This window comes from Pipistrellus hanaki (assembly GCF_964339955.1).
Source record: "Pipistrellus hanaki genome assembly, chromosome: 5".
Lineage (NCBI taxonomy): Eukaryota > Metazoa > Chordata > Mammalia > Chiroptera > Vespertilionidae > Pipistrellus > Pipistrellus hanaki.
The window spans coordinates 91,157,587-91,178,694 of record NC_140507.1 but is presented as its reverse complement, the minus strand read 5'-3'; the positions used below and the strand labels follow the sequence as shown (position 1 = coordinate 91,178,694).

The 21,108-nt window shown below is 62.6% G+C and overlaps 3 protein-coding genes across 7 annotated transcripts; 1 reads left to right on the top strand and 2 right to left on the bottom strand.

Moving 5' to 3' along the window:
- The first annotated feature begins 3,817 nt into the window (after positions 1–3,817).
- FCER2 (Fc epsilon receptor II) lies at positions 3,818–13,760 on the top strand. Of its 2 annotated transcripts, XM_084885395.1 has the most exons (11): positions 3,818–3,936; positions 5,769–5,887; positions 6,576–6,701; positions 6,994–7,047; positions 7,562–7,624; positions 7,794–7,982; positions 8,097–8,159; positions 8,246–8,335; positions 10,602–10,753; positions 10,885–10,991; positions 11,699–13,760. In XM_084885395.1, exons 2-11 carry the CDS (start codon positions 5,866–5,868, stop codon positions 11,835–11,837), a joined length of 1,005 nt encoding a protein of 334 aa, XP_084741521.1. In that variant the 5' UTR covers positions 3,818–3,936; positions 5,769–5,865; the 3' UTR covers positions 11,838–13,760. The 2 variants fall into 2 exon arrangements, with proteins under 2 accessions (XP_084741521.1, XP_084741520.1); XM_084885394.1 differs by having other exon boundaries at positions 10,602–10,991.
- Positions 13,761–15,291: 1,531 nt separating this feature from the next.
- On the bottom strand, positions 15,292–17,003 carry TRAPPC5 (trafficking protein particle complex subunit 5). Of its 3 annotated transcripts, none has more exons than XM_084885500.1 (3): positions 16,944–17,003; positions 16,366–16,454; positions 15,292–15,906 (listed from the first exon to the last, which is right to left on the bottom strand). In XM_084885500.1, the coding sequence occupies exon 3, from the start codon at positions 15,896–15,898 to the stop codon at positions 15,332–15,334; it is 567 nt and encodes a 188-aa protein (XP_084741626.1). In that variant the 5' UTR covers positions 15,899–15,906; positions 16,366–16,454; positions 16,944–17,003; the 3' UTR covers positions 15,292–15,331. The 3 variants fall into 3 exon arrangements, with proteins under 3 accessions (XP_084741626.1, XP_084741627.1, XP_084741628.1); XM_084885501.1 differs by having other exon boundaries at positions 16,838–16,953; XM_084885502.1 differs by lacking the exon at positions 16,366–16,454 and having other exon boundaries at positions 16,944–16,999.
- Positions 17,004–17,396: 393 nt separating this feature from the next.
- MCEMP1 (mast cell expressed membrane protein 1) lies at positions 17,397–20,772 on the bottom strand. Of its 2 annotated transcripts, none has more exons than XM_084883265.1 (8): positions 20,673–20,772; positions 19,946–20,057; positions 19,610–19,678; positions 18,936–19,064; positions 18,705–18,755; positions 18,473–18,619; positions 18,157–18,222; positions 17,397–18,072 (listed from the first exon to the last, which is right to left on the bottom strand). In XM_084883265.1, the coding sequence occupies exons 2-8, from the start codon at positions 20,037–20,039 to the stop codon at positions 18,047–18,049; spliced, it is 582 nt and encodes a 193-aa protein (XP_084739391.1). In that variant the 5' UTR covers positions 20,040–20,057; positions 20,673–20,772; the 3' UTR covers positions 17,397–18,046. The 2 variants fall into 2 exon arrangements, with proteins under 2 accessions (XP_084739391.1, XP_084739390.1); XM_084883264.1 differs by having other exon boundaries at positions 19,946–20,124; positions 20,673–20,764.
- Between the last annotated feature and the right edge of the window lie 336 nt (positions 20,773–21,108).

Below are 21,108 nucleotides of genomic sequence, written 5' to 3'. Positions count from 1 at the left end.
GACTCCACCTTTCACTTACACCCAGCGGGGGACAGTGACTGGGAGTGTCCAGCAGGGGGCAGCACCCCTACTGTTTTGTCTCACTGATGCACTAGCCTGCAAAACAGCTTTCTCATCCGTTGGGATGGATTAGAAAACACACAATCCTAGAGAGGAGTCCCTGAGGGGCTGGGGTCCTGAGGTCCTGGACTTATGGATCCCTGAGGAATTTCTGGATGCCTGGGGGGCTGGGAGCCATCTCCAGCCTGGTCCCCCACAACGTCCTACCCGGTCACTGAGCCATGGCATTGACAGAGAAACCCCCAAACCCAGAGCAGGCCGGGATTCCCGAGGGAGGCCACCAGAAGGAAAGCTGTGGATAAGCCAGCCTCTGGGTCCCCTCCTCCTGAGCCCCCCACCTCTCTCCACCCAACACACGTGTGTGTGTGTGTGTGTGTGTGTGTGTGTGTCTATGTGTTGAGAGCCTGCACGCTGAGTCCCTCCCCTCCCAAGTCCAGCAGCTGTCCCCGGGGAGCCCAGTTCTCTGGAACTGCCAGCTCCCAGCACCGGGCCGAGGAGGTGAGACGGTGGCCAGGCCCTTCTCGGGGAAAACTGAGGCCCCAGAGAACAGAGGCGGCTGAAGCTGGGGGGGGGGGGGGGGGGTGCGGAGTTCCCCGGCTGGAGGGGGGCACCCGCTCCAGCCCCTGAGGCTGCACAGCCAGGGAGGGCCGGGGCCGCGGGGAGGATGGACATGGAGCCACAGCCTCCGCTTCCCCTGAGAGGCCCGCTCAGAGGCTCCCCGGCCCAGGCTCTTTGGGCCTCGGCGTCCCCATCCCCTTCCCCACCGGGAACCGCGGGCGGACGGGTGGGCTTTGCCACGACATGAACCCTGAGGACATGGTGCTCAGGGAAACAGTCCCGCGTCCAGGACAGACCTGTGTGGCCCACTCCTGGGAGGGCCCTCGAGGGCCGCCACGGCGACAGGGGAGGGAGGGAGCGGGGCGGGGAGAGTGAGGGGTGAGTGTTTAGGGGGGACAGAGCGTCCATTTGGGAAGATGATAAAGTTCTAGAGTCCGGTGGTGGGGGTGGTTGCACAACAACGTGCCTGAGGCCACTGAGAATGATTAAAATGCTCAATTGTACGTGTATTTTCTGTGTATTTTCTGTGTATTTCACTACAGGTAAAAACAAGATTCTGCCTTCGCCCCTCAGGAGAACGTTAGCTTGTTTCCAGAGCCCGGCAGGCAGCAGGAGGCAGTGGTGGCTGAGGGAGTGAAAGCGGAGAGAGGGGGTCTGCAGAGAGACAAGTGGAAACGGAGAGACAGGGAAAGTGAAGCCCACAGCCAGCACCTTCCCTTCCGCCTTAAACCGTGCTTCCCAGCTGTGGCTCTCCTGGGGTGGTTCTGCCCGGGGCATTTGGCGGTTTTCACTTTCGGTGGAAGGGAGCAGGAGAGTAAGTAACTTCCAATGCACAGGACAGCCCGCCGCCAGGAATCACCCAGCCACAATGTCAGTGCTGAGGAAGAGAAGCCGGCCTCAGAGACACCTCCTCCCGGAAGCCCTCCTGGGTTTGACACACCTACTGCCTCATATCCCTTTCCCTTCTCCCCTGGCATCCCGGGGGGGGGGGGGGGGGAGTTAAGCAGGTGGGTGAGTCCAGGGCAGTTCCAAGATGGGGCTCGGATCAGGTGCTGCGGGTCCTGCATCACGCTTGCTGAGGTTCTGAGGTCGGTGCTGTGGGTGGGGCTCCGCGCAGCACCGAGCGCAGGTTAGCGCTGGAGATCCGAGCGTCGAGCACCGGTGGGGCGAGGGGGCTGTGCAGGGCCAGGGCTGGCTGGCGTGGGGCTGGTTTGGGGACCACAGAGAGTCCTTGCAAGACCCCTGACCGACTGGCGCTGGGCGAGCGCAGAGGGTGCTCACGGATCCCAGCCCCGAAAGAAGAACCGTGACCTCAGATGGCCGTCCGCAGCCGCAGCTTCCTGTTTTCCCCTGAAGCGGGGAGGGACAGGGTTCCTGCCGAGGGGAAGGAAGGGGCGATCGCGTGACGGGAACCCCCGCTGAGATTTCACCCCCCCAAAGCTTCTTTATATATATATATATTTTTTTTTTAATTGATTTGGTTTTTTACAGAGAGGAAGGGAGAGAGACAGAGAGCTAGAAACATCAATGAGAGAGAAACATCGATCAGCTGCCTCCCGCACACCTCCCACTGGGGATGTGCCCGCAACCAAGGTACATGCCTTTGACCAGAATCGAACCCAGGACCCTCAGCTGCAGGCCGAGGCTCTGTCCACGGATAGAGGGGCCAGGGCATCGCTTCTGGAAACTGGTTGTTGGCAGGGACGGAGCCGGGGAGCCGGGGTGAGCACGGTGGGTCCGGGTGTGGCTGTGGCCAGAGCCCGGGGCGGAGCAGGTCTGGAAACACCACCCTCCAACCAGCCCCACCCTCTCATGGCGCCCAGCACCGTCTCCTCTGTGTCCCCATCGCTAGGACAGCCCGCTGTCCCCCAGACCCTGGGCTGACACCGTCACTTCCCACAGCGTCCTCTGAGCACCCGTTACAGGCCTGTCTCCTTCAAATCAGCCTGCTCTCCCCACCCCAGAGCCGCTGCTCCGGGCCACCGCCTCTGGCCCTGGACCCAGCCACAGCCCCCCGCTGTCCCCACCCCGGCCAGGCCCTCCAAAAACAGTCCTCGCAACTTCCCCCTCCTTCTCCCCCCTCCCTCCCCCCCACCCCCCCCACAGCTCCTAGGTCCCTCCAGGCCCCATGCTGTCCTCTGTCTGCCCAGCAGCCCCAGTGGCCTCTCTCTGACGCCCACTGACGCTCATCCCTGTTTAAAGTGGTCACCCTCTGTCCCTTGGCAGCCACGCAATGGGTTCAACCCCCACAATTAGCCCAGATCAAGGTGGGGTGCAGAATGAGGATCCGTTCAGCAGACATGAGCAGAGGGCCCCGATGCCCACGCTGGGGACACGGTGACAGACAGGGCAGCGCGTGCCTGTTGTCATGGAGCACACGCTCCCGGGACATTCCCGCCAGGCCCTCCCCTCTGGTGGCCGCCCGCTCAGGTCTGGCTGGGGCATGGGCACAGAGTGAGAGCCGGTGTGGAGCCTGGGGAAGCCTGGTGTGGTGCTGGGCAGTCCCCCGTTGAGGCTGGGTCAGGGGACATGGTCTAGGGCAGCGGTCGCCAACTGGTCATCCGCAGGCCACTGGAGATCTGCGAGGTCTGAAAGGCTGGTGACCGCTGGTCTAGGGATAAAGAGTGAGGTGGTAACGTGCCAAGGAGTCCCTGTAAATACAAGGCTGGGTTGCATAATGGTTAGCGCTTTAGACTTGATGCTCACATCGCCCGAGTTCAGATCCTGCTTCTGCCACGCAAGAGCTGTGTGACCTTGGGTAAGTTACTTAACCTCTCTGTGCTTCATGTCCTTCACCCATAAGGCAGCCTGGGGGACAAAGCATCTACCTTGCAGGGTGATTATGAACATTAAATGTGTTACTACCTCTAGGCTGCTGAGTGTGCTTGGTACATGTACTACTAAATTAAACTGTACAACAAAATTGCCAACATTTGACCACGATTTTAACATGTTATCTCACGTGTCTTTCTTTCTCTTTTCTTCTTCCCTCTCCATTCTCTCCCCTCTCCTGCCCAGTCACTCTGGTTCGAACCCTGACTCTACCACCCGCCTCCCTTAGCAGTCTGGGGACGAGGGGTGGCACCTCTGAGCCTGCTTGCTCACCTGAGACGTGGAGGTAATAATAGAAGGGGCTGCCGGTTGTGGCTCACCGAGGCAGCCATGCGTGGGCGCCATCAGCTGGGTGCCCACAGTTAGGGGTGTGCAGAGCGCCCGCGGCTCTGCTTTCAGGAGAAAGTGCCTCCAGGTTCACCTCCTCTCACCTCCTCTGCCGGCGGCCCCAGCGGACAGGACCTCAATCCCAGAGCTCGCAGCGCGGTGAGTGGGGATGTGCGATGCTGTCACTGCAAACGTGTGCCTGTGTGAGTGTGGATATGTGTGCACGTGTGTGACTCCGTGTGTGTGTGCCGGGGCTGGTGGTGGGAAGTGGACATGGGTTTCCTAGAAGAAACGAGCTCTGGGCTGAGTCTCGAGGGGCAGCCGAGAGGAGATCTGTGTGAGGAAGGGCAGTGGGCAGTGCTGGGGGGTGTCCTGCAGGCTCTCAGGTGTGCGGGGACCTGCTGGGCAAAGGGGAAGCCAGGCTAAGAGATGAGTGTGGTGTGTGCAGGGGGCGATGGCGGAGGCCCTGGGAGCCGGGGAAGGCTGTAAGCAGAGGCGGGCGTTCTCGTGCTGGGAAACGGCCTGGTTTCTGCACCGTCACCTTGACGCCTGCCGGCAGACGCCCCCCAGGAGGCCATGGCCCGGTGGCTGAGCAAACAGGCTTCAAGGTCACAGTTCCTGGGGTCAAGCACTGGGAATTGGACAAACCACGTATCCTCTTAGCTGTCAGCACCCACAGGGGGTTACTGAGCAGCTGCTGCATGCCGGCTTCTCACACCCCACTGTGCCTCAGCCCGGAGTCAGCACTGTCACTCACCCAGGGGACAGAGAGCAACGGAGTCACTGTCGGGGAGGAGCCAGGACTCAGCCGCAGGCCTGACCAGCTTGGGCTCAGGCATGTCCAGCCACACAACGGGGACATCCAGGCCTCCCCCAAGATGGCCAGATACCTAGTTCGAGCTGCCGGTAATCGGAGCCTGACAGCCCCACCTCTTCATTCCCCAAGGCTCAGAGAGGGGAAGCTACTTGCCTACAGTCACACAGCAAGAGTGGCAGTGAGCGACCCCCAGGCTTGTCTGACCCAAAGTCCATGCTCTTCGGCACATAGTAGGTGCTTTAAAGTCAGGTGACTTCACCCTGGCCAGTGTGCTAGTGCTTAGAGCGTCAGCCCCTCCTACCAAAGGGTCGCAGGTTCAGCTCCCGGTCCAGGGCATGTACCTGGGTTGTAGGTTGGATCCCAAGCCCAGGTCAAGGCACCTGCTGAAGGCAACCAATTGTGTGTCTCTCACATCGGCGTTTTTCTCTCTCCCCCTCTTTCCCTCCCTTCCACTCTCTAAAAATCAGTGGGAAAATCCTCAGTGAGCATTATCAACAACAACAAAAAATAATAACTTCATAAATCCTCAGTGAGCATTAACCAAAAAAGTAACTAAATAAAACCAAGCGACTTCAAAGGTGTCTGGGAAGGTTGGCAGAAGATGTGGCTGAGGCCTGGCGGCGGGGCGGCAGCCAGCAGGCCTGCCAGGGTAGGTGCCTGACAAAGGCTTCGTGCCTGCAGGCCCGTGTGCTCACCTGTGCTGGCGGCCTGTGTGCAGTCTTCTCCCTGCCATCCCACCGTGGCTCACGGGTCGGGCGCTGTCACAGGCCCCGTGTTAGTGCGGGAGAAACTGAGGCTCAGACGGCGTGTCCCAGGCCAGGGTGCACAGGCAGCAAGCTGACGAGTGCTGCAGGAGGACCCTGTGCCAGGCCTGTTCGAAGCGCGTTCCACACTCACAGAGCCGGCTCTGCCGCAGCAGAGGGCCTTCAGACAGTCATGTAAAGAAGGGATGGTTCTGAGGCTCCGCCACCTGCCAAGGTTGGGGTGCACGCCTACGGAGCAGAGGCCGCGTACCGCCCCTGGGACGGCCCGGGCCCTTCACCCCGCTGTGTCTCCTTACGGCGGCACTGACCCCGGCCGTGAGCTAAGCAGCAGCCGTGGTGCCGTGAGCTTCTCGGCCTCGGATGCTGTCCTGGGCCAGTGCCTCGGGCTGACGCCTCCCTGACCCTCTTAGAACACAGGGCCCGCCGCCGCCGCCGCGACTGAGCCCCTCGAGCAGACGGCGTTGGCAGGTGGAGAGCACCATCGCTCAGGACCCAACCAGCACTGCCATGGAGGAGGGCGCGTACTCAGGTGAGAGGCTCTCTGGAGCTGCCGCTGGCAAAAGCCGGAGCCCTGACCTCCTTCGCCGGCTCCGGGCCCTCCCTGGGAAGAAGAGTGAGTTTCTAGGAAAGGCCCATTATGGGGGGGCGGGCACAGAGCCGCTCAGAAAGGGAAGCCGGCTACCTCCCTTCTCTGACTCAACAGCCTCCCACAGCCGGCGGCTCCAGCTGGGGCACCGCAGCCCTGCGGGTGGAGGAGCAGGCCCCCCGGGACAGGGACGGGACGCAGAGCAAGTGGGGTTCAGCATGAACCCTCACGGCCAGGACGAGGGGAGGGGGGCTGCACCTGCAGTGGAGCCTCCAGGTAGAGTGGTGTGGGGCAGGAGCTCGGGTGAGGCTGGGGGTTCTGACGTTAGTGGGGGTGGCTGACCTGGGTGGGCTTGGCCATCTGCGGAGGGGCACACGGAGGGGGTCTCCCCGGACCCCCCAGCCCCGTGCGTCTCTCCGGAAGGGCCTGGCCCTCAGTCAGGCTCGCTGTGGCTGTGGTTGGGCAGAAGGAGCGGCTGGATGGGCAGAGACAGGCTGGATGTGCAGATGGACGGAATGTAGAGAGAGGGGTGGGGTGGGCTCTGGCGGGCTCCCCGGCCTTGGGGCCCTGAGCCCTGGGGAGGGGACGGAGTGGGAGCCAGCCTCACCGCGCCCTCCCCCCCTCCTGGCAGACGTCCTGCAGTTTCGCCGAGGGCGAGGGCGGCGGCCGTGCTGCAGGCGCGGGACGCAGGTCGTGCTGCTGGGGCTGGTGACGGCCACGCTGTGGGCTGGGCTGCTGACCCTGCTGCTCCTGTGGCGTGAGAGCACCCCCAGCCCCGGGCACCCTCCTGTTCCTCCGACACCCACTCCAGACCCTGGGGCCCACACTCCCTGGGGGCCAGTTCTCCTCCCGTCTCCCCCTTGGCCCCTGCAGGCCCCTCTCATCTCCTGCTCCCTCCCAGGCCCCCCTCCCACGCGGCAACCCCCTCTCCCACCCTTTGGGCACCTCGGCGTGATCTCCCCAGGCCTCCATCCCCAGCTGGCAGGTAGGCTGTGGGCGGTGGGCAAGCTGAAACCCCTCCTCTCCTCCCTCCCCTCTCCCCTGCGCAGACCGGGACGCCGTGCAGGGCCTGAGGCAGCTGGAGGACATCGCTGCCCGGAATGGTATGGGGGACAACCAGGCTCTTGTCCTGCTTCTGCCGCTCACCACTGTGGGATGTGGGCGGAGAACTGGGCTCCAGTGTCCCCCAGGAACTCCAGGGCCAGCCTGTGTTCCTCCCTCCCCTGTGGGGGGTAAGCCCAGTGACTCCTGGAGGGCAGGGGAGGGCCCTGAGGGGCGCCTGATGAAAGGCTACAGAACAGCTCCGGCCTCAGCCTAGTCACCTGCAAAATGGGCCTCATCGGCGCTGTGAGGTGAGATCTGTGCAGCCCGAGAAGGCCCCTGACCCCAGTGAGCTCTCAGAGAGGCCTGCTGCTTTACATGTAACCCTGCGGGAGGAACGGCACACAATCCTTTCTATGCCGGCACTTGCCTGAGGACTGTTGCCACCAGAATTTAAAACCAAAAGCTGCAGCCACAGTGACTGTGTGGGGGGTCCCTGCACTCGGGGCTGAGGATGGGCTGGGGATTCAAGGACCTGCCTGCCTGGCTCCTGAGGACTCACTGCCCCCCCGCCAGTCTCTCAGGTTTCCAAGGACATGGAAAGACAAAAGGGTGACCAGAGGGCCCAGCAGACCCAGGGTGAGTGGCTTCAGCGGGGGCTGGGAGAGGGCGGAAGGGGGTGGTGAGCATGCGGAGACAGTCTGCAGGCCACCCGAGCTGCACGGCCCTGAGCCCTGCCAGAGCCCAGGGCCTGTGCAGGGAGGGGTGGCCTGACAGCCGTGCTCACACTGAGCCTCTGCCCTGCCAGTGGCCCAGGTGCTGCAGAGCGTGGAGGAGCTCCAGGCAGGACAGAAGCAGCTCCAATCAGGACAGGAGCAGCTCCAGGCAGGACAGGAGCAGCTCCAATCAGGACAGGAGCAGCTCCAATCAGGACAGGAGCAGCTCCAATCAGGACAGGAGCAGCTCCAGGCAGGACAGAAGAGAATGGAAATTCAGGGTGAGAGCTGGGGGTGGTAGGGGGTGGGGGTGGGGGGTGTTCTAGAGCCATGGGGACCTCGAGACCCTCAGGCATCACTCCTGACACCCGTCTTGCCCCTCTCCCCCCCATCAGACTCGGATCTCTCTCGGAACCTGGATGGACTGCTAGAGGACCTGAGCAACTTCAAGTCCCAGGGTGAGGCTTGGGAGGGGGCGGGGCCGGGCGGGACCAGGAGAGCCCACACGTTTGTCTGTGACCACTGCCCCGTCCAACCACCCAAGGCTTAAACGAGAGACGCGCGGCCTTGGATTCGCTGGAAAGACTCCAGGAGGAGGTGGCCAAGCTGAGGATAGAGTTCCGGGTGTCCAACGGTGAGTGCGTGCGTTTGTGCCCACAGGAGTGTGGATATAATCGTGTGACAGCACAGGAGTGTGGTGGTGGAGCATGGCTGTGAAGGAGGGTGTGTGAGTGACAGTGCGGAGGGGTGTGGAGGGGGCAGGGCTAACAGAGGGCACACGAGGGCGCCTGTGCTGAGTCCAGCTGCACCCTCCACACCTGAGGGCGGAGCTCCACGTTTCCCTCCGGGTAAGGCCGTCACTGGGTTCTTTTTTTTTTTTTTTTTTTTTTAATATATTTTATTGATTTTTTACAGAAAGGAAGGGAGAGAGATAGAGAGCTAGAAACATCGATGAGAGAGAAACATCGACCAGCTGCCTCTTGCACACCCCCGACCGGGGATGTGCCCGCAACCAACGTACATGCCCTTGACCAGATCGAACCCGGGACCTTTCAGTCCGCTGAGCCAAACCGGTTTCGGCCTGTCACTGGGCTCTTTACTGACCGGTCCTCTGTCCACAGGGCTCAGCAGAGGGCCATGAGTAGGAGGCCCTCAGCCACAGGCCCCCCCCGCCCAAGACGGTGCAGCCCAGCCGGAGGGCGTAGCCGGTCACCGCGGGGGCAGAGGGGATGACGAGTGTCCTGGCACAGGCCCCGGAGGGGGCAGAGATGGAGGCGATGCTGGAGTGGCGGGGCCATGGGTGGCCCCAGCAGGCCAGCCCCTGCAGGGGGATCCATATTCAGCCACTGTGCCTTTAAGCTGCAGTCCCACCCACCACCCCTTGGCTTTTGGTCTCTGCCTCCGGGAAGCCCCTCGGGGGCTGAGTGAGAGGAGGAAGGCTGTGCTGGGAGGAGTGCTGTCCCCGGGGACCAGGGCGGCTGTGGGATTCCCAGCAGGAAGCCCCGGTGCCGCCGGCCGGGAGGGGTCTGGGCCCGCTCACTCAGGGGTGGCCTCCGATGGGCGGCAGCTCCGGGGCTGTCTCTCAGTGCGAGGTGACACAGCCACGGCACCTTCGCCACGCTTCCCTCGAAGGCCGGCGATGCTCTCTCTGTCTTCACGTGGCACCCGGGGCTGCACGCTGGGTGCCATTTCCTGAGCGAGACGCGCACCCAGCTCTGCTCCTCCCGGTTCACAACCTCCTGTGGACCCCAGACTCTGACAGCCACCCTCCCAAAGCCTCTGAAAACCGGTTAATCCTGCTCGAGCGGGCCAGTCTCAGGGCCCGGCCCTCCCCCGGAAATGCTGGGCAGACAGTGCCTGGGCGTGTCCTTGGGGTGGGAGCAGGGGAGAGACCAAGGTGGCCCAACCCTTCAGCCCCTTCCCCCTCCCACAGCCTCGCCTGGCCAGGGGAAGGAAATCAAAGTATCCCCAAAGTGGCCAAGGGCTGGTCTGGGGTGCTGGCGCTGCTGGCAGCGGCGTCATCGGCAGCTGGCGGGGACAGTGCAGGGCCTGGCTCAGCCCTGCCACCAGCACTGGTGGTTAAGACATGCTGGCCTGTCCTGACCGGTGTGGCTCAGTGGATAGAGCATTGGCCTGCGGACTGAAGGGTCCCAGGTTCGATTCTGGACAAGGGCATGTACCTTGGTTGCGAGCACATCCCCAGTAGGGAGTGTGCAGGAGGCAGTTGATCGATGCTTCTCTCTCATCGATGTTTCTAACTATCCCTCTCCCTTCCTCTCTGTAGAAAAAAAAAAAAAAAAAGGCATGGCTGTCTGGTGTCGGTGAGGGCGGTGCCTGCCGTGGTGCTGGTGGACAGACATTGCTGGCCATGGTGGTGCCAGTGCTGTGGCGTGGCTAGTGGTGAAGGTGTTGCTGGCAGGGGTGGCGTCGGGAATATGGTTGGCCGATGAGATGCCATTGGCTCCGGTGGCATTGGCAGTCAGGGTGCTGGTGGCCGAGTGCCCTGCCCACGAGCATGTCTGTGGTCCGGACGGGTGATGGAGGCGCTGCGGCCGGTGCTGGCGACGCGGTGGCAGTGGGCGAGCGCCGGGCAGGGCGGCAGCTGAGCTGGCATCCTCGATGACGGACGTGCGGTGGCCGGGGGTCTGTGGCAGCTTGTCGGTGGTGCTGTTCGGCTCCGGGGCCTCTGTGGCGCTGGCGTTGGCGGCTGATGCTCCTGCGTGGGGGCTGGTCTTACCCGTCAGCCTGCCAGGCCCAGGCAGCAGGGGCCGGCGCGCCCCTGTTGGGCCCCAGGAGACAGGCTGCCACCCACTCTGCCCGCTGTACCCAGGGCACCCAGCACAGCACCCACCAGGCTGCACCGCCGTGCGCCACGGTGCCCACAGCCCTGTCTCCCGCAGGCTCCGCGTGCAGCACCTGCCCTGAGAGGTGGGTCAGCTTCCGGCAGAAGTGCTACTACTTCGGGGAGGGCCCCAAGCGCTGGTTCCAGGCGCGGCAGGCCTGCCGCGGGCTCGGCGGGAGGCTGGCCAGCATCCACAGCCCGGAGGAGCAGGTGGGCCGGCTCTGCGTGCGATGGGGAGGGGACCGGCCTCCCGGATGGCGGGGACCCAGAGGGGACCGGCCTCCCGGCCGGCGGGGACCCGGGCTCAGCCCGCCGCCCGCCAGCCCTGCCCTGCCCCCCAGGACTTCCTGGCCAGACACAGCAGCAGGAAGGGCACCTGGATTGGCCTCCGGGACCTGGACAGGGAGGGAGAGTTTGTCTGGATGGACCAGAGCCCCCTGGGCTACAGGTGAGAAGGGAGCTGCCCCGGCTGACGGGGAGAGGGGGCGTCTCTGTGATGGGGCGTCTCTGTGAGGGGGCGTCTCTGTGAGGGGGCGTCTCTGTGATGGGGCGTCTCTGTGAGGGGGCGTCTCTGTGAGGGGGCGTCTCTGTGAGGGGGCGTCTCTGTGAGGGGGCGTCTCTGTGAGGGGGCGTCTCTGTGAGGGGGCGTCTCTGTGAGGGGGCGTCTCTGTGAGGGGGCGTCTCTGTGATGGGGCGTCTCTGTGAGGGGGCGTCTCTGTGAGGGGGCGTCTCTGTGATGGGGCGTCTCTGTGAGGGGGCGTCTCTGTGAGGGGGCGTCTCTGTGATGAGGTGTCTCTGTGAGGGGGCGTCTCTGTGAGGGGGCGTCTCTGTGAGGGGGCGTCTCTGTGAGGGGGCGTCTCTGTGAGGGGGCGTCTCTGTGAGGGGGCGTCTCTGTGAGGGGGCGTCTCTGTGAGGGGGCGTCTCTGAGATGGGGGTGGGGGAGACAGGTGCCCAGGCCCAGACCTGGGGAGCGTCTGGCCTGTCCCGGCGGGAGATGGTCCGGGTGGGAGGCGGGCTGGATGAGAGAAGGCGGTGCCTCTGAGCCGCACGGAGACGGGTGGGCCCTGGGGTGGGGGGGAGGACCCGGTTCGGAGGGGTGAGGAAAGGCTGAAGGCAGTGGGCCTCCCCCCACGCCAACCTGAGCCTTCCCCGCAGCAACTGGGGGTCCGGGGAGCCCGACAACGGGGCCCAGGGCGAGGACTGCGTGATGCTGCTGAGCTCGGGGCAGTGGAGCGACGCCTCCTGCGGCAGCTATCTCACCGGCTGGGTGTGCGACCGGCTGGCCACCTGCTGACTGCCGCCCGCCGACTGCCGCGGTCCCCCCGACGTGGACCCCGACAGCCCCCCTCCCCCACATGCACCCCGCCTGTGACCCCCACCCAACCTGCTGTCGCCGCCTCCCCGCCTTCCAGTGCTCCAAGCTCCCACCTCAGGACCCTGCCCTTCAGCCTGAGTGCTGGGCCCCCCTCCATGGGCACAGGCCTGGCAGCCCCGTTCTCCGGGGCACAGAGGCCATCAGGACCCCGTCCCCGCCTCCCCTCCTGCTGGGTCGGGATGGACCTTGCCCTTGTCTGCTCCTGATGTAGGCCCTGTGTCCTGGCTCCTGCCTCCTGTCCACGTCAGGAAAATGGGGTGCAGGCAGCCCCTCACACATCCCCTCCTCGGGGCCTCAGTTCTGGTTTCCAGGCTGGAAGGTGGGAGCTGGGCGGCCCAGAGCCTAAAGCCTCTGAGTCTCGGGAACAGCTGAAGTGGCATTTGCACCCCCCACCTTTTTGTTGTTGTTAATCCTCACCTGAGGATATTTTGACTTTTTAGACAGCTGGAAGGGAGGGAGACAGAGAGTGAGTGAGAGAGGCGTCAATAGGAGAGAGAGAGACACATGGGTTGGTTGCCTCCTGCGCAGGGATCAAACCTGCATCCCAGGCTCTTGACAGGGAATTGAACCCATGACCCTTGGGCCCATGGGCCAGTGCTCTAACCACAGCCAGCCAGGGCCCTCTCCACCTTTTTTCCCTACTTCATTACAAGAAGCAGTTTCTAGTCAGGGCTGGAGATGAGGACTCTGCGGTCCAGGGGGCACAGAACACCCCCAGTCCCCCTGAACATTGCGGGGTGAAGCTGGGGCCCAACTGCCCTGAGCTGTGCCCCTGCCCAGGCTGCCGGAGAGAAGACCGGGCCCACACCGGCCCAGTCACAGAAGGTCTAGTGCTAGCCAGCCGGAGAGACGAAGTGGGGGTGGCCTGGTCCCCCGCAGCCCGCGGGGGCTAAGGTTCCAGCCCCATTCCCACGCCCGCTCAGCGGCCCAGCGGCACCAGGCCCAGGCGTGGCCAAGGTCAGCCCAGCACTGAAGGCAAGAGGGAGGCAGGCCAGGCTCTCAGGCCACCCCTCGTAGTGCCCTGCCCCCAGATCCTGGCCTGTGACTCTCAGGCCCCTGGAGGAGGAAGACAATCATGGCAGTGCCCACCCTGGACCATCTGGGACCCGGGGAGTCAAGGGCCAGACCAAGGGCCAGACCAAGGGCCAGCCATGACCCAGGGGCCGGGGAAAGCACTCTATTGACACCTGGGAGTCTGGGGGCTCAGAAGAGGAAGGGACAGAGCTAGCCCTGCCGCCCACCCCCAGACTGGTCTCCCCAGGCCCTCCTCAGAAGGCTCCAGGTGGGAGCTCATGACTCCGCTCTACCAGTGCCTCGGCCAGCAGTGGGGTCACCCCCGCCATCCCTTCCCGCCAAACCCAGAGGAAGGCCATGGGCTCTGCCCTCGCACCATATTCAGAACCCGCCCACTTCTTACCCCTCCGCGCTCCACCTGAACTGGTGTGGTCTCACGTTTCACCGTCCCAAGCCTTCCAGAAGTTCCCTTCCAGCTCAGAAAAAAGGCCGAGTTCAAGGTGCTTTGCCATTGCAGAATCCCTCCCATGCGCCTCTCCTCCTCACTGTTCCTTAAATTTAGGCTTCCTCCAGCCTCGGCCTCGCCGGCTGCCCCCTCCCCACTCCTCAGCTAGACCCATCCTGGGCACTCTCTCCCTCTCGTTTAAAGGGACACAACTCTGGTTTTTTGCCCACTGTACTTTCTCACCTCGGCACCCCTTCTTTTAACAAAATGTTAATTTACTGATCTGTCTGATGCGTCTCTGCTGGCTGGAACACGAGCTTCTGCCTTCAGAGCAGGAACCTCTGTTTTATTCTCAGCTGTGTCCCCCACACCTGGCAAATGGCAGGCACTCAATAAATACTTGTCAAACTAATGAATGCATGACCGTGGGTAAGTGACCTCTTCCTGGGAACCTGCTTTGTGGCCTGTTAGCTGAGGGATGCTGCCTGCCCAGTGGCCAGAGGGCAGGTGCGGGGTCTCGCCCTCTGCCCTCCGGAAGGCTGGAGGGCCCCTTTGGAAATAGACTTGTTCAGGTGCTGGCAGGTAAGGGGACAGCGGAAACTTGAACAAGGTTTGTGAGAACCCTTCACATCCTGCGTGGTTCAGGGTTCCGGTTCAGGGTTCGGGTTCTGGAGGTCACACAAAGATGAAAAGGGACTAGAAAAGATTTGGGAATATTGGGGGCCAGGCGGGAGTCCTATGCCTGGCTTTGGCCTTGCCATTGCTTTCGTTCAGGTTTGGGACACACCCACTGCGTTAGGCCGGTAAATTATGATTATTTGGTGGGGAAGTTGCCAGTTACCATTCTTAATGAGATGGGGAGTGGTTGGCTCTGGCCTTTCAGAGCTTCGGGGTGACCCGCCTTCCGGGTCCCTGTCCCCTCCTTCCTAATGATCGGGGACAGTGATCGTGTTCAGCACAGGTCCCCCTCCCTCAGGGAGGAGTGACTAGGGCCCAGGGTAGAGGGCAGAAGGGAAAGGGTTGCCTGAGGTGTATTTTTTTTTTTTTTTTTTTTTTACAACGGATGTGTGCGTGTATTTAGAAATTAACTGCAAACTATTTTAAGCATCCAGATTCTGAAGAAGCCCACCTACTTCCCCTGAGAGCCAGGTGTTAGGGCCCTAGTGCCCGAAGGGTAGCCCACGGTGCTTCAGCCGTTCCTGGGAACTCATTAGACATGCAAATTTCCAGCCCAGGGAACCTACAGAATCTGAAACGTGGGAGGGGAGGGTCATGGCGCCCAGTCACCCGTTTTAATACGCTGTGCCTAGCACAGAGTCTCCAACTAAGGCACACAGGAACCCCCTGGGTGTCTTGCTAAAATGCAGCCTCTGTGGCAGTGGGTCTGGGGTTCCCACATGAAAGTACCTGGGAGGTGGGGTTTCTTGTGTGTCACCCACAAACTCCCCAGATTTGTCGATGCTGCAGGTCCTTGGACCGCACTTTGAGCGCCAAGTCTAAGGCAGTGGTCAGGCCGTTTCCTAGGTGCACAGCCATACCCAATCGCTGACCTACTACGAGGCACAAACTATTCACTACCCGGACCTTTGTGGAAGAAGTGTGCCAGCCCTGGCCCAGAGGAGTCTCTGAGCCCATCCCCGTCCTCACGCCACCTCCACACCTCTGCAGCCTATAGTTAGCCTCCAACTGGGATTCCAAAATCCATCAGCAACTCCCCCCTCCAGCGGCTCCTTCTGCCTGGCTACCTCCCACTGTCCCTGGACCCCTCAGCCCCATCTGAAAGCCCAAGCTGGGTCCAACCCGGCCCTCCCCCTGTATACACAGCCTGGACCTTGGCCTCCCGCGGACTGGGGCAGGGATCTGGGTCCTGCTGAGCGCATCTGGGAGGCACCCACACAAGACAAGACCCGCTGGGGAGGGGTGCGCTCACATCCTTTATTTATTTCCCGCGGGGTCAGCGGCCCTCCAGGGCCCGGTCTCGGGCAATGACGGCCTCCTCAAACTTGATCATGAGCGTGGTGCCCTTGTGCCAGTGCGCCGTGACCTTGGCGGGGAAGCCGCTGTGCGTGAGCACCGCCTCCACGATGCCCGCGGTGAAGCTGGCGCAGTTGAGCGTGCTGTTCTCCTTGGGCACCGAGATGTAGGTGTTGATGAGCGGCTCCCGCTCGATGATGTAGAAGGTGCGCGCGTCGTCGTTGGCCTGCTCCAGCTTGTCGGCCTCCTTGCCGAAGAGCGCCTTCCACACGGCGCCCTTGACGAAGAGCAGGGCGCCCAGCACCTTGGTCTCGCGCCGGGCGCCCTTCTCGCGGGCCACCAGCGCGTCCAGCACGCGCGCGCCCACCTGGCGGCCCAGCGCGGCCAGGCGCGCCTGCAGCTCGGCCACGGAGAAGACGCGGCTCTGGCAGTGCTGCACCAGCTCCGAGAAGAGCAGCGCGAAGGCGCCCAGGCTCACCTCCGTGCGCGGCCGCGCCAGCGCGCGCTCCAGCAGCGCCGACTTCCCCCGCGTGAAGCGCGCCTCCATGCCGCCGCCTGCGGAGACCGGAGACCGGGCGGGTCAGGGCGGAGGGAGCCCCGGCCCGGGCCCCCACCCCCCACCCCGTGCTGCCACGGACCGCCCCCCGGGGAGAGACGGGGAGGGAAGGGGGCGTTCGCCTGGGCGTAAATCTTGTCTCCGGGACCCTCATCCAGAGGACAAATGGGGGCAGAGAGGGCTAAGGGCATGGGTAAGGGGGAGGGGATAAAGGTGGGGATACAAGAAACCCCGCCTCCCAGGTAACTTCTGGTGCGTGAAAAGCTCCTCTGCACCCCTCCACGGGGAGGTCAGACCTAGGGTTGGGGGGGACCAGGAAGGGCGGGACAGAGAGCATGCCTCCTGGGGACAAGGATGGGCCTGCATTTGTAAGAAAGTCGGGGGTGGGGGGAGAGAAGTTGGGAGCCCTTCACCCCCATGCTCTCCAGAAAAGTGATGGGATGGGGGAGGAGGCTGACCTTAGACCCGCGGTTTAAGGGAGCCCCAAGGGGGCGCTCTGATCCTCCATCCCGGCGCTAGGAGCTCGGCCGTCGGCGGGGGAGGGGTCCTACGGGAGAAAGCCCCCGCGGTGGCTGTGCGGTGGGGGTGGGGGGACCCCAAGGCGCCGAGGCACCCTCTCTTCCCCTCCACCCTCGCCCACTCCGGTGGGAGCCGCCCAGGGTGAGGTCGGAAGGGAGAGCTGGGAACCCGACAGGCCTGCGTGGGGGATGGGAGGCCAGCAGGGCCCACCGCTGAGGGAGGGGGAGGCCCAGCAGCAGGGCGGGCGCCGTGCAGACACCCGCTGTGCGCGGCCAGGGGTGGCGGCGGGACCGCCCCAGGCAGGCCCGGGCCCGGCGCGGCGGGCGGGCGCGGGCGCGGAGCCCTCACACACCCTCCCAGCGCCCTCTGGGGGGGCCGGCGGCGGGCGCGGGCCGCGGGGCCCTCACACACCCTCCCAGCGCCCTCTGGGGGGGCCCGGCCAGGACCACGGCCCGCAGGGAGGAGGGGAGCCCACGGGGCCGGGGCCGGGGGCTCGGGCGGGCGGGCGAGGTCTCACCGGGAACTGCGGCCCTGGCTCGGCCGAGCTGCTTTACGGCGTCGTAAACGGCCCGTGTGCGCAGGCGCGGCGGCGGGCGGCGGGCGGGCCGCGGTTCCCCAGACCCGCCGCTCGGGGGCGCGCGTGTCCCGGAGGCGGCCCGGGAGGCCCGCGGTCAGCGGAACCGCGGCACCGAGGGTCACGTGCTCTGGTGCACGTTTGGCGAAGGGCACGCGTCTCTGTCTCTGGGCACCTGTGTACCCATGTACCCCTCAAGCCACACTCCTGGGGACACGGTCCTGGGACGGGGACCCACTCCAGACGTCATTCTCACCCGCCCGCCTGCCCCCCCCAACCCCGTTTCTGGCCTACGCCCCCCTGTTCACAGTGTGGTTTTCCCCACCCCAAGTCCAAACGCTTGCAGACCCTCCCCAAAGCCCCCAGTCGCCCCAATAACAGATCTGAAAGCCACATTGTCTTCTCTTGGCCTTTACTTCCACAAATCACAAAATGTGAGTTCAGAAACAGACACACGTGTGTCCGTGCTCCAGCACCCTGGTGACAAGCAGGCGCACTCACATGGACACACGTGGTTCTCGGGGGCACAGGGAGTGACAGGGCACACACCGTGACACCCGCATTCCCACAGTGTGCTCCCACACACTGCCACCGGGACACGTTTATACACACAACATGCTGCAGGACATTCACACATAGTCACACAAACAGTGAAACATGCATGGGTAGCACGTGTTACCAACACCCACACTCACTGCGACACACTTTTGTGCTCCCTGCTGACACAGCTACCCACGGTGGTGTGCACGACACCACACGCTATGATACACACAGGATGGGCCTGGACAGTGACAGGTGCACACACACCCTCTGTGGCTCCCACATTCAACGTTCACCCAACACCAGCCCTCCGTGAGATGCTTACCCCACACACATCACATACACACATGCACACACGCAACTCCACAACACTCATTCACCATGACACATGACTTGATATGTGGGGATGACGAGCAGGTTCAGACAAGGCTGGCCCCATGTGTCGTATATCCTGGGAGGTGCCACCCTGTCCTCCGAGCTGCAGGCAGGCTCCTGTGTCATCTTGGTCACGGGGGTGTGGGCTGTGGGGGCTCTGTGAGGAAGGGAGGTGGAGATCCAGATCAGGCAGGTGCCCTGGGGAGAAGTTAGGGTCACATCGCCCCCGGCCCCAGCTTACGTTGACTTTGTATTTTCTGCAGGATCGACATGATTTGCTGTGACTGAGTCTTGATTCGGCTTACATCTGGGGGTGGGAGGAGACAGGAGAAAACTGGGGTGGAGCCTCGGACAAGGCCCCCACCTTGCCCAAACCCCCAGGCAGGGTGCTGCAGAGCCCTGCACTTGGGTTCCCAGCAGCATTTAAATACCCACATTACTAAAAGGTGCACCCATCGGCCCTCCGAACCCTGCGCTCTGGGAGGGAGGGCCTCTGCTGTCCCCCCGCCAGACCCCCCCTCGCACCACGGTCCCCGAGTGAGGTCACAGGGCACCACCTTCTGCCAGCTTCTTCAGCTTCTCGTTCCCAGTCTGGACGTTGCTGTTGGCCGAGTCGATGCGCTGCTTGGCGTTGCTGATGCTTTGCTCAACGTTGCTCCAGCCCTGCCTCTGCCCCTCCTCGCATTCCCGCGCGGAGACGGAGACTGCATCCCCACATATCAAGTCATGTCCAGGAGCTGCACTCTCCACCCACCCCGACCCCAGGGCTCCCCCAGAGCCTCCCCTCACCATTCCAGATCTCCCTTTTCAAGACCAGCAGCTCCTGGGACATCTCAGAATCTGTTCAGGACGGGGGAGGGGAGGGAAAGGGAGGAAAACACTCGAATTGCCCCAGTTCTGCAGCCCTGGGAGCAGGGGGTGGGGGCGGGAAAGGAACTAGGGGAAAGGGGACAGTGGGAACACTGGGGGACCCCTCCATACTGCTCCGTCCCCACCCCCACCAACGGAAAGCCCACTCACTCTTCACCAGAACCCAGACCAGCAGGATGATGGAAATCAGGGCGAGAAGGATGTACAGGCTTGCGAAGGCTCGGTGCAACCACCAGGGGGCCTGGGCAGAGTCCGAGGGTGGCCTGGCCCGGGCTGGGACTGGGACAGAGGCAGGGCAGGTGACCTCCAGGGTTCAACTATTGGTACTGATTCCAACACCATAATAGCTCTGTCCCCTCACCCACTCTTCCCAATGCCATTAGCAGCTGTGACATCAACACTGCCACCAACATGCACCCTGACCTGCACCACCAGCACTGTCTGAGCCCACTCCCATCCCTCCTCCCATCCCTCCCCCATCTCCATCACCAACAATTGCCAATATCAGCAGTAACTGATGCCACCAGCAGCCACCAGCATCAATGCTCACTGTTGTTGGCATTGTCCCTCATCAACTCTGTCTGGGTGATTCCTTCCTGGTCCACTACATTGTCACCTATCCACCATCACCAAACCTTCACCAGCACGTCCCCCTACACAATCAGCACCATGACCACCTACAGAGCTGCCCCCACCACTGTCCCACAAGCCCCGACGTAACCACACCTTCCCCACTGATCCTGCCCTCCAGTGCTGCCCTCTGTCCCCGCAGCGCCTCCCACAGCCCTCCCACGCTGTGGGGTGCGGGCTGCAGGGCCGCTTACCCTTACTCTTGGGATGGTCCTGTTTCCTTAAGGTCACGGCGATATTCTCATAGTTGGGGTCATCTGCAGCTGTGGGGTCAGTGGGAAGGGTTTGGAAACCTTCCTGGAGCTTTGGGGTCGGGGTAGGGATGGGAGGGGGGCTCACCAAACCCCTGCACACAACACATTTCTGGGATCAAAGTGAACCAAGATTCGCTTCTTGGTTAGAGAAGAGGGTGGGTCACACATTCACATCTTTTGGGGAGGGGAAGAAGCCCTTTGACCCCCACTCTCAGCTCCTACCATCCCATCCCAACTTCTCCCTCCTGGCTCCCGCCCCCTGCCAAGGTGCCTGACCTGCACTATGGGCTGGTGTCCCCCGCTGCTTGTCTTTGAAGGCTGCGGCCTGCATACCGACCTCCTGGTTTATGTAGATTTCCTCAGACTCCATGGTTCCCAGTCTGCCAGTCTGTCCGCGCACACACCCCGCCCACCGGAAGGTGTCTCGTCAGAAGAGGAAATCTCGGGTTTGGGGTCTGGGGGCGGGAAGAGAGGCCAGCCTCCTAACTTCAGGGATCCAGAGCCTCCCACCCTGGGGCACCCTTGTACCCCCAGGTCAAGGTGGGTCTTAGGAGGCCAGAGGTCTCAGGAAGGACGGGAAAGAAGCCGTGGACCTGGAGGCAGGCCAGAACGGTCCGGAACTAGTGAAAGAGGCGTTGGCTAATGCTACAGGCATCATTTTGAAATCTATCAAATCAACACACTGTACACTTCAAATCTGTATAACGTGGTGTGTCAATTACCCTATATAATAAAAGTGTAATATTATATTACAGATGTCCTTCCGGCAAAGCTGGGGCTGCAAGGGCCAAGGCAGAGGCAGCTGCTGCCGCGGGGGCCAAGGCCCTTGCACAAATTTTGTGCACCGGACCTCTAGTATTAACTAAAATAAGGTTTTCTAAGCAAACAGGAACTTTACAGGAAGCTGTGTGTGTGTGTGTGTGTGTGTGTGTCTATCTGGATGAACCTCATCCTCCTGTCTCCTTTCTCTCAAGACAGAAGCTGTGGCCCCTCAGAGTCCCACCTTTTAGGGGTAGGGGTCACGGTCTCAGAGGCAGGATTCCTGAGTCCCCACGCCTTCCTTCCTGCTTTCCTCCTGCCGCAATGCATCTCTCTACTCCTCTCCGAGAAATGCTGTTTCGTCAAGGCCCCTGGAGGAAAGGAACGGATCTGACGCAACGGTGCTAACCACCGGCAGTGCTAGCCACCGGCACTTCACCTCCCATCTGCAACTGAGGCAGGTCCACGCCTTGACTGTCCCTGGAACCACTTTCCCTCCACCCAGAGACCCCACTCAAAGACTCCATGGCACACTCATTCAGACTCTGCTCACAAGACTCACACACACACTTGTACACATACTCCCAAATATCCGCAGTCACATATACACAGAGCACACCCATTCACATGCTTCCACACGTGTTCACTCAGAGAAATATACGTACGCATGCATTCACATG